The 11,950-nt window shown below is 35.5% G+C and overlaps 1 protein-coding gene across 1 annotated transcript; it reads left to right on the top strand.

The window, feature by feature from the left end:
• Positions 1-4,076: 4,076 nt before the first annotated feature.
• Positions 4,077-10,054, top strand: LOC139691393 (ubiquitin-associated domain-containing protein 2-like; the record flags this gene model as incomplete). The annotated part of the gene is made up of 5 exons (XM_071589188.1): positions 4,077-4,238; positions 4,847-4,980; positions 8,684-8,766; positions 8,967-9,113; positions 9,808-10,054. Coding segments are annotated over exons 1-5 (651 nt in total), but the record flags the coding sequence as incomplete, so codon positions are not given.
• Between the last annotated feature and the right edge of the window lie 1,896 nt (positions 10,055-11,950).

The following is an 11,950-nucleotide window of genomic DNA, read 5'->3' as shown; positions in this document are numbered from 1 at the left end:
TTAAATTAAGGGCAAGTATTCCTCTAAGTGGGATAGACTTTGGTCTCCTCAGCCCATGAAGAATCCCAGTGATCTTTCATTGCTATTATCACATAAATCCTGTCCCTCTCCACTCCGAATTTTTCAAATTTGCTAATAGTATTAACCTATATTATAATATATTATAATAGTATTATTTATTAGTAAGAACACTATTTCATGAGAAAAACCCAAGTGTCTTCTTTTATCATGAAGGATTTCCACCATATTATGCTTGAAACTCAGTTATTTAACAAATAACCCAAAAACAGCCAAATGGGCCTCTAAATGGGATTGTTAACAAAGTTAAATATGAGTAAAAGACAATAAATAATTATAAAATAAATAAGAAGGATAGAATGGGGAGAAAATTAAATACATTTTTGGAAACATGGATAAATAAACATTACTCAATACATGAACAGAATATTCAGTTGTCTGAGTGATTTCACATTCCCTATAATCTCCCCCTTCATGCAATTAAACTAAACCAGAATCATAACCCCTTTTGTGCTATAACATAAAGAGAAGCCTCAGTGTATGAACTGAAAATATATGCATTTAGTTTCATCTTTCCCATACATGTAGTTCTTGGTCTTCAGGGCACTTAGACATCTAGGTTCATTATGCCAACCCGTGTTATACCTGCCTGAAAAGGGACAAAATTTTCTCAGTAGAGGTATAGACGGTACTTATCCAGCATCCATCCTGGCCAAACATTGTTTTTAGAAGTTGGCGATATAACGGGACCCTTTTCAATACAAATAATGAGATACATTGGAAAACAAACAATAAATCTCTCAATTAAGTATAGTAGTGGATGATATGTCAGTTGAGAGAAATTCCAAGCTGGCAATATGAGTGGATGCAGGAGATACTGAGTGAAATACAAACAATTCTTAAGAAGTTAACAGAGGAGAGAATGCTGGGAGAGTTAGATTGAGGGAGGAAATGTATTGGCATTTTGGATTAAATTAAGGGACGTAGAAAGTACGCTGAGTGAAAAAGGGATCAATTGTAATAAAGGGTGCGTTCCAAAAGTAATGCAATGGAATTTCCTGCACCGCTCCTATTAGACGGAGTGGAATCATACCACCTGGAAAAGGAAAGGGGGGCACTAAGCTTTGCCGTGAAACTGATCTCAGTGCTCTCCAAGCTGTGGGAGTGGCAGGACGTCAGTTACTGTAAACCTCTGAGCGATGACCGTGTCACGAAAAAAATGGAATCAATGATCTAGAAACATTACGCGATTACTAAGTTTTGAGCTAAACTGGAAAAATCTCTTGAAGAGACTAACAAAATGATTCACGAGGCTTACGGGGACTCTGTTCTGTCATACTCACAGGTTTCGAGGTGGTTAACAGCCTTTAAGGAGGGCCAGGAAGAGGTTCACGACGAACAACGCACTGGGTGGCCGTCAACTAGCAAAACCGACAACAATATGACTCGTGTTCGACAATTGTTGGACTCTGCCCGTCGATTGAGTATCAAGATGGTTGTCAATGAAATGAACCTGTTGTCTTCTGTTTTATTTCACATTTTTCCTGAAGATTTAGTGATGAGGAAAGTGTGCTCTGAGCTCGTGCCCAATGTGTTTGCCACAACGCACTACAAGTTCCTGGCCAAACGCCAGGTGCTAGCGATGCCCCACCCCTCCTATAGTCCTGATATCGCCCAAGCATTCTTGTTTTTGTTCCCTCGAATTAAAGCAGCCCTGAAAGGAAACCATTTTTCGTCCACAGAAGAGATCTCGACGAAGACCTTGCAAGAGGTCCCCGAAGACTCCTTGCAGGACGCGTACCAGTCATGGCAGAGTCGCTGGAAAAAATTTGTAGAGGCCCTAGGACAGTACTTTGAAGAATTTTAAGTGTTTGTGCGAATATGTTCAATAAGTTACTTTGGAAAAATAATTGCATTACTTTTGGAATGCACCCTGTATATAGTATGCTGATTAAGGATACTTTATTTCGGGTTAGTTAGGTCTCATGAGTACAATACCGTGTAGTGCCAAGGTACATCGAAAAAACCTACCCCAACACTGTAGACTACTCCTTCCAAACAATTGGACCAATTTCTTCAACATGGCTAGGCCCTTGAGCTGTTTCCATCTGTTTATAATAATTATTTCTAGCGTCAAACTGCTCATAAACTGGAAATTTTATAAAATTACTGCACTTGCTTCAATAATCAAACGTAAATCAGTTGCGTGGTTCTATGGTGGGGTTTCTAATGACATATCACCTCTGATGCCTGATCGGATTGTACTTCCCCCAATAATTATTACAGGCGTCATTTTGCCTGGCATCAAAACAATGAAAATATGAACTATTGTTGATATAGAGTACTAATTAAACCAAATAACACCACTCTCTTGATATGCAATTTGGCTAGAATACAATTTCTAAAGTTCAAAATGCCGACCAGCCATTTAAATATACTAGGATTATAGGCATACACTAGATAGCAAATAATTCACCAATATACACCAGGAAACAAGTTCTACAGCTATAAAAGTTATAATGACATTAATCGCCAAAATTAATTCATCTTACCTAGGATATGACCAAGAGATAGGGAAAATAAGAATTTTAACAGTGAAAAATGATGAGGAAAAAATGTATTAGTTTATATAGTGCAAGTGTAGCCCAATTTTATGCATTCTAACTTTTTGAATTTTTGAGAATTCTTGATTAGGTATTGATATTTAGGGAATTCTTTAGCCTGCATAATATGTGTAGTGTTTTTTAAAATGTGAAAATTCTAACAACACATAATCCTCTTTAATGATTCCTTAAGAAATTAAATGAGCTTATCTCTTACCTTTACTCTAATATTTATTCCCAGCTATGACTACCATAAACTTCTATTTTCATTTCTGCTTCCCAAATGAAATGAAATACGTTCTATCTGCAAACAATGGATGCTTTATACTTCCCTCATTTACGCTAATGGTAAGTCACCTGACCTGCTTATGACGTCATATTGTTTATTACAGTACGGAAAACAAAAGCCTGCAGCAATCTGTAAGTGCCACGGTACCACCTCTACGAAAGTTGTTACAAGACAACGGCAAATTTATGACGTATATAAGAGAAGAAAACATAAATTTCAGGGAAAGAGAAATAATTTTAGAAAAGAATAAACAAGTGTTTTTTATTCGTCTCCTGCTTGGCAAATAAAGTTATTCTTAGGGAAAAGGATACTCGGGTCTTCCACCGGGTCATTTCCTCCATCGACGACGCACGCGTTTCGTAAAACGAGTCGTTTTCTATCCTCAAAGCTGATGAGGTATTCTTAACGAAGATGAAGTAAACGCAAAATATTCAACATCCATAGAATGGGATAAAAATATCATAAGCAACACACAATCGTGTTGTCGATATGTTGAGTTACGATCGTTACATACCAACCAATACATGTTTATATGAAAGTTCATGTTATCGTGACCGCTTTTCATAAAGTAAATTTAAAATGGGTCATTCATGGAAAACAATTTCTTGGAAAATAGAAATGACTTGAAAGGTAAACACACAATATAATAATTCGATTCATTTAAACACGAAGGATAATTGCCAATTATCCATTATTATGCTCTTCTAATAACTTTTCCCAAAAGCCTTAAAACAAAAGAATGTGTCTCAATTCATTCCGCAACAAAGGAAGGGAAGTTAAATTTTGATGTTTGAGAAAGTGGTGACGCCCCATTTCTTCAGAAAGTTTGGAAAGTCTAATAGATACTAAAGATATCTTGCAACGTCATTGCTCATTATTAATAACGCCTTGCTGTTAAATATCACAACAGGAGTAAAGAATTAAATGGATCAGGATATCAACTGAAGACATTTTTACTATTTAAAGACTAACATTTGGTTTACATAAAACACCAACTTTGCAATTCGCATGAATTAAAATGCGCTTCTTAGCATGTCAGTTGTTAATATTTACAATAAATTTGGCAACAATGTTTGTTTCTCACGTTTCTTGTGCTCTCTCCCATTGGAGGATAGGAAACACATTTAGTTGAGAAATCATGACATCACTTCTACCTAAAGCAAACATAGTGGCTGCATTGGTTGACGCATTAGTAAACATTTCGATGTTGATAAGTTGTGAACAGCATTATTTATTACCATTGGGCTGTTAATTAGTTCCATAAGTAGATTATTATTATTGCAATAGAATGGCTGCAATGTTCTCTCTTAGCAATTCACCCGGAATCCGTAAGTACTCATATGTTTCAGGGTTTTTTTACCGAAGAAATGATGCAAACATTCTGTGTTGTCATCAGTATTTGCGACTGTTATTCATTCAATGTGTGCAAAAACTATTCAAATGTTTCCTCTCACTCGTGTAATTTTTCCTCCTACTCGCAAGCATCCTATGCTTTGTTTTCGTTGTGAACTGGCGTGTATCTAGTGCAAATGAAATGTTATAATGTATGTCAGGATGGAATTTTAGCTTAGACTCTTGGAGAAGGTGTTGAGCCAAAAGCTAATTACCTTAGAAATACGTTATATTTTTGTCCGTTTCACATTTACTGGATATCCGCCAAACGATAGATTACGCGTACGATTACTGTCGACCTATGGGATATTTCATATTTAGTTTTTTCTCCCTGATAAAAAATATTTTCCTGAAGCTACCTCTCGGTGTATACTTGCCGTATATAGTTTTCATATGTTTAAAGACTAGGGGAGCGGACAGTGGATACATTTACTTAATTACTTACATCATTGACATATTTTTAAAGTTTAAGAGAGTCACAACGAGCGACCATAATTGTTGATATCATGAACATGTTTTGAAATTTTGTATATTTTTCCACCAGACAATGTTCCAGTTTCGATGGGACTCCTGGGTTACTTAGTCCTGTCGTGTGCTGCAGTGAATGTCCCTTCAATGTACCACCTTCACAAGTATTTCCTTAGCCGCATTCCTGAAGATTTAACGATCAGTAGTCAGGTAATACTATCAGCGAAAATGAATTACTACCAGATCACTTATCTATAAGACATGATAAAGTTAGGGTATCTTTTAAGTTAAGAAGGTAGAGGGTATACATAATTGCATACCAATGCTGGGCTTTATCATTCCTCCAACAGTTAAATGGCCTTTGCAGATGTTTGATAACGGGCACTTATCGCTTCTGATTGTAGGTATAGTTCATTATGTAACTTGTCATTGAGCACACCTATTGTCATTGCTATATTTTCCAAATAATTTTGTCATAGATTTTTTATCACTCCTGGAATGAGGGCTAGTGGTTGGCAGTTGCCGATATGTATTCATTTTTTGTAATATAATTAGAAAAAACTTGTTCCTAGTTTAATTTACAGTGAAATGGGCCTTTCTTTTCTTAATTCAAGGCAACCGATTGAATTCGGCAAACCTTTGCTTGTGTTTCACATCCTGAATTGTTAAAGAAATTGGAGTCCTATGGAATTCAAAAAACTGATTTTAATCTGAAAAAATGTCTAGGTAATAGATTTCAACTACTTGCTAAAAGTAAAGAAATGCAATTTTCCACAAATAAATTTATTTATTTATGACCCAGGTTTTCTGTGCTTACACCATATTTAGACCTGAAAATGGTGTATTAAAGTAGAAACCTGAATTTTGAATAAATTTCATTTGTGGAAAATTATATATCTTCATTTTAAGTGAGTATGTTCCACTCAAAAGAACCTGAATCATCAGCATTAGATCTCATCTAGTTGGACCAAATGACCAAAATACTTCCAGTCTAAGGTGTTCTTTAAGGTCAAATACTTGGACCCTTTCTGTTCCTTGTGTGCATCACTGATATCTATTTTGATGCTACATGTACAAGGTCATCCAGTAATAATTATTTTTTCAATAATAGAATATCATATATAATTTTTCCCATTTTTTATTGACACTAATTTCACAATATTTCGCTCACTTTTGGACGTACTTTTTACCAGTGCTTAAACATTAGTCATATGTTTAGATCAGGGGCCCAAGTATTACTTTTCTCTCTGGGAGAAGAGAGAAAATGTTTTCTCCTCGAGAATTCTCTTTGTGCCAGTCTGTAAATGAGGGGGAAAACGCTTTCTGTTGACTGGAAGGGAGAAAATTCTGGACTCAAATAAGTTTATGGAAGATAATAAGTTATCATGGGAAATGCTTCGCAAGCCAATGAAATCTATTATTACTACTTATTTACATGTAACGTTACTCGATTTCATATTGTACAGACAAGAATCATGCCGAATATGAAAAAGTTAATTTCATATTTGGTAAATATTTTGAAATTGGTTGACAATGTTTCTGTAACTATCTGCCAGGAAATTTGCATAAATAGGAAGATTCATCCCTAAAAAAGTACAATTTTTATATTAATATTAACATAGTTATTTTCCTAAACAGAAAATATGTCATTTTATATTTAAGCATTCATTTTAATTTTTACACAACATTAAAATGCAATCACTACATAAGCTTTGCTGCTGAAAGTTTACGATGGTAATCACAGGAAGTAATAGATAGAAAAGGAAAACTTGTGGATCAAAAACTCTTTAAATCTGAACCACACCAAGGTCATCCCATCAGCTGGTGTAGTATAGAACGGAGGGATCACTCCTCCCAACTTTGATTCCTCTACAAATATTTAAGTATTGAATTCACCAACTCCAATTAATGCTACATTCCATTATTTTACTGTCGAAGAGAAGCAGGTCATTCGTAATAAATTCATCTTCAAGAAATTCATTTGAGATATAATATGTAGTTGAAGATTAACCAGCGCAAATCACGGTAAGGTGCTCTGAATTTATAGTAAAATTTTATTTTAAAAACTTAAATGCATTGTAATTTTGGCTGTGGAATGATCATTTGAAAGTATAATAATGATAAATGAAAAAGAAACACTTTGTTCCAATCCACCACTTTATTACAGGTACGACTAGTTTCGACGCTACGGCGTCATCCTCAGGTACAAAGTTTAAAGTCACAATCATTGTATATATACCCTCTTCTGGAAAGGGTGGGGGAGTTGTGGGAAGAGGGGGCGGGGAGGGGAGTACGGGGGTAGGTACGAAAGAATGTGGGAGAGGGTAGGAAACACCAGGAAAAGCGTTAGTGAGTGGGGGGGATTGGAAGGTGGGTTAAGAGAGGGGAAAATTTCATTGGTCGGTATAATTTGAGTCAATGGCTAATGGGGATAAAGGTACGGGTTAGGAGTCAATGGGAGTTAAGGGGAAGGGGTTAGAGGTTCTGTTTTTCTGTTATTGCTAAGGAGGCTTCCAGGAGAGGTGATACGTTTTCAAACAGAATGTCATTGAGTAAAGGATGTTTCTTCATTTTCATCCTTTACTCAATGACATTCTGTTTGAAAACGTATCACCTCTCCAAGCCCATATGTATAAAGCTAGGCATATAAACCGTAGACAACATTTATGTGCTCTAAAATCCTGTGAATATCAAGGAAAATCTTGGTAAAATTACATTAAGTCTGATGTACACTTGTAAAATTCCAGGAAGAAAAGCAATTAAGGAATGGCCTATAGCAGGCTCAGCAAATTTCTACTTGAAGTCATGACAACCTAAGGATAAACTATTTGACATGCTGTCTCCTAAAGCCATGTCAATGTTTGTAGAAAAATTGAGTAGTTTTTTTGCTCTTGTGGGTGATAAGTATAGCTGTATGCAAGATATTTCCAGCTCTGTTTTAGAATTTTGGGAGCTCATTGTAAATTGAATGTAATTGGAACATGTTGCCGACCCCAGTGGTGTCGGGGTAATTTTCTCGTCTGCCATTTCAAGGGTCGTGGGCTCGACTCCGACCTGGGTGAGTTTTCCTTCACCTAGGGCTTGGATGTTTGTAAATATGACCGCAGTTAATATTCCGATGTAAAGGCCAAAATGTGCTGTTTTTGGACTAATGCTGATTAAATAAATGTATCATTAAGTTTTACAGGTATGCTCCTCATTAAACACAAATTGGCTTTACTCAGGATAAGATTTTTCTGTATTTTTTCTCAAACTGAGGAATGAGGAAGTATATGGAAGAGGAGAGAACTCTATGGTAAAGAAAAACCAGACGGAATTGGATACACCTCAATCCACAATGTATTAGTTAGAAACATAATTGACGGGAAGATCCCATGGGAAAGACCAAGATATAAGTGCATGGTACAAAGTAAGGAGGATGTGAAACAGAAAAGCTGTAAGGTGGGGAGGGATTTAAAAATGAATATAGAAGACTGGAGGGCTGCAGTAAATCAATCTTGAGATTGAAATGATCAGCATTTATATGTTCAGAAGCTCCTTTTTTATATAATACTATTAATTGCATTTATGTTTCCTCCTCTTTTATTAAGGAACTCTGTTTTTTTGGGAATTTTTTGGAAGCATTTATATTGTGATTCGGTTCTGGATTTTTTGTATGTTTTAAATCATTCTAATTCTTATTTAAATTCATTTTGGTTTTTGAAGAACTGTACCTTGTGGTGTTTCAGAGGTATCCCTAATAAACCCACCAGCAAAGGAATGATTCACTAAATGCATAAAAGTTTCAAAATTATTATCGGTATTGTTTATATTAAGTTAGCATGTATCCTTGTATTGAAAAATTGTGAAGTCATTAATGGCTGTTCAAGCACTTTGGTTCGTACTCTGCTAAATTTATTTTCTTTTGTTTCAGGTTTTTAAGCTGGTGACAGCAAAATTAGTTTTTCTAGATCCCAAGGATCTAATATGTGCAGGAACGCTAGTGTATCATTTTAGGTAAGTATATATTTTCACTTTGATTGATGGTTTTTAGTGTTTTTGCTATGGTGGTGGTGATGAAGTGGTCATCTAGGTACTTGGGTGCCCAAGTTTCAAATTATTTTGAAATGTGGACTTTATTTAATGTATTAAAAAGTAAAGACTGGCTCCGTATTGAAACAATCAATTTATATATTTAATTACAATTTTATTCTCAGGGAATTTGAAAGGCGTTATGGCTCAAGGAAATATGCCACTCATCTGCTTGGATGCAGTTGCCTATCCTTTGTCCTTGAATTGTTGGCACACCTGATACGATGGTTTATTGACAAAGATGGAGGAAGTGGAATCCTTTCATCAGGGCCGTAAGGAGATTATTAAATTTATGTCACCCTTCGAACATTGAGAAGAATGAGAGAGTATTTTACTTGTTGTTATTGGTGTCCAGTTGGGTTTAACATTAAATGAATGCAGTTTAGCATAGCTGCTTATTTTTTGCTCATGAATAACACAGGTTTGAGTTGAGGCATGAATAACATGGGTTTCAACAAAATTTACTGTAAAAATAGTCATTTGCATATTTTTCAATTAAAAAAATAGTCATTAGGTAAAAAAACTGGAAAATCATGGTAATTACATTCAGTTTTAGGAAGTTTTTTAGAATTTTTTATCTTATTTTTTGTACATAATCCATATCTTGTCAGTTTTTTTCATAAAGATACCCCAATATCTGTAAATGAAATTGTTTTTGTTTGCATGGAGCTCTAGAATTAAGAGGTTTGTGAACTTTTCATTCAGAGAGAAAGCATAATGAGTCTGTCAGATCAGTCTAGTTACCTTTAAATAATCATATTTGTTAGGAGTAATATTTAATACCTGCAGTGCTAATTTTGTTGTAAATTTGTGCTTGATTGGAGTTTATTTCATACCTAATTCACCTTTTCCATTCCATACCATTCTCCTCTTTGCATGTGGTTTTTCATGTTTTGACTATCATTTGTTATTTGATAGCATTCATATTTTGTTAATTTTCTTTTAAATCTGTATGTTCTTTTGCAGTTATGGACTTCTCTTCCCTCTTTTTGTCAATTTCTACAAAGAAATACCTAATACTGGTACACAGGGTAGTTCCAACCGGAATGGTCATCAGAGATCCTTAGCTGATGACAACCAGCAGTGGAATGCTCCATTCAGTGCACTTGGAACAATCTTTCCTCCTATTTCCATGAAGACTATCATCTACTTGTTTGGGATGCAGCTGTCATGGTCATCTTCCAGCTCTTTTATCGCTGCCGTTACTGGGATTGTAAGTAAAGGAGATTGGATTTCATCATTTTTTGATTTGTATCTTCATAGTTTCTCAATGGATGTGCTTACAATTAGAGTAATTACTTCCGTAAATCCTCATCATGGAAAATTAAAATGGGCAAAAAATGACCATCCATGTTGAGTTTACATGTGACCAATACATTTTAGGTGAGAAAATCTTTTTTGGCTCTGGAATAAATTATGTAATAGCTGTGTAGATAAATCCAACATTTATAAAAATTTCAATTTTTTTTTTAATATCAATGTATTTTGATTCTCAAATGTGTGTTTGTGAATTATTTTATTTGATATTCAGTAAAACCACTGTTTTTGCACACTGAATCAGCATGGTTTGAATATATGAGCATAATTTTTAATGGTTTGGATTGACCTCTACGTATATTAGTGCAGTTAAAACCATGTATTTATATTTGTGATCCCAGACTAAATCTATATTCTCACTAATCTCAGAGATGATGCCACTTTTTTGTGTACTTTGTCCATGATGTCATTTATACTAAAGTTTTGATGGGTTGTTATATCTACAGAGATCCTTATTTGGTAGTCTACCATTTGGGGTAGGCTCTGGATGAACACAGACTGTACACTTTCGCATCTCTTAGCCTTGCTTAACCATACAAAACCTGACAGGACATACTAAAAAGAACCCTTACTCAATTCCACGTAAATTCTATCTCCATAAAAATTGAAAGAAACCGTGGAACACACCCCTAGTGAAACTTAAACGTTAGGAAACAGGAAAAAGTCGCTGAGGACCAGATCTGGTGGATACAGTGAGTGGTCAACTAATTTCAAATCTAATTTGCAAATTTTAGTGCAATTTGTGAATTTAAGCTATGGCGAAGTGTGAGCAGGTGCAATGTCCTGGTGGAAAAGCACATTCTTCTTCTTCTAATACAATCATTTTTTTTTGCAATTTCTGCCTTCAGCTTGTCAATTAATGATGCATAATACTCTCCTATTATTGTTTTACCATTTTGAAGATAATTGATGTACACAATCCCATGACTATCCCAAAAATCAGTCGCCATCACCTTTGCGGCCAGTGGAACCCATATGTCATTTTTGGAGCTGATTCAATCTTTGCAGCCCACTGTTTTGACTGTTCTTTCATCTCAGGAGTGTAGTGGCGGATATAAGTTTCATCTACAGTTATGAATCGATGCAAAAAATCTGACTCACTTTACTTAAACCACCCTAATAAGGCTTTGGAAATGTAATAACAAATACGAATTACATTACGAATACATTTTTGGTCCCTTAGTGGGCCAATGTGGCACCCAATGCACAGATAGCTAATGCATATCCAATTCTTCAATCAGTATATGACAAATGCAATCTTTTGATTTCCAAGGCCCTGTTGGTGCAGTTTAAGTGAAGTGAGTCAGATTTTTTGTATCGATTCATAACCGCGACTTGCAATTGTAGAAGATCATCGTTTGACTGTGCACAGACTAGGAAGTGATCTTGGAATTCTTAAAACTTGTGTTTTGAGAATTCTTACCAAGAATTTGGGAATGAATTGAAGATGAGCGGCTTCTGTCTTCTTCACCACAATAATGCATCAGCACATCCATCGTATCTTGTGCTGCAATTTTTGGCAAAGAACGAGATAATACAACTTTGCCAGCTCCCTGAAACTTTTGCCTGTTCCCAAGTCTGAAAATTCTACTCAAAGGGCACCGGTTCAATGACATGGAGACAAATCAAACTAATGCGATGGGTGCACTGAAAGCCATTCTGAAAACTGATTTCCAGAACTTTATCAGGATGTAGAAGCCCCCATGGGAGGGAAATGTTCAATCGAATGGGGGAGCCGGATGACAACTTATCATGCCTGCATGGAGTTACCATTGGAGGATACTTTTATATA

The sequence above is a fragment of the Hetaerina americana genome, unplaced genomic scaffold (assembly GCF_022747635.1).
Source record: "Hetaerina americana unplaced genomic scaffold, ioHetAmer1.1.p SCAF_339, whole genome shotgun sequence".
NCBI lineage: Eukaryota > Metazoa > Arthropoda > Insecta > Odonata > Calopterygidae > Hetaerina > Hetaerina americana.
This window is presented reverse-complemented; position numbering and strand designations above follow the sequence as displayed.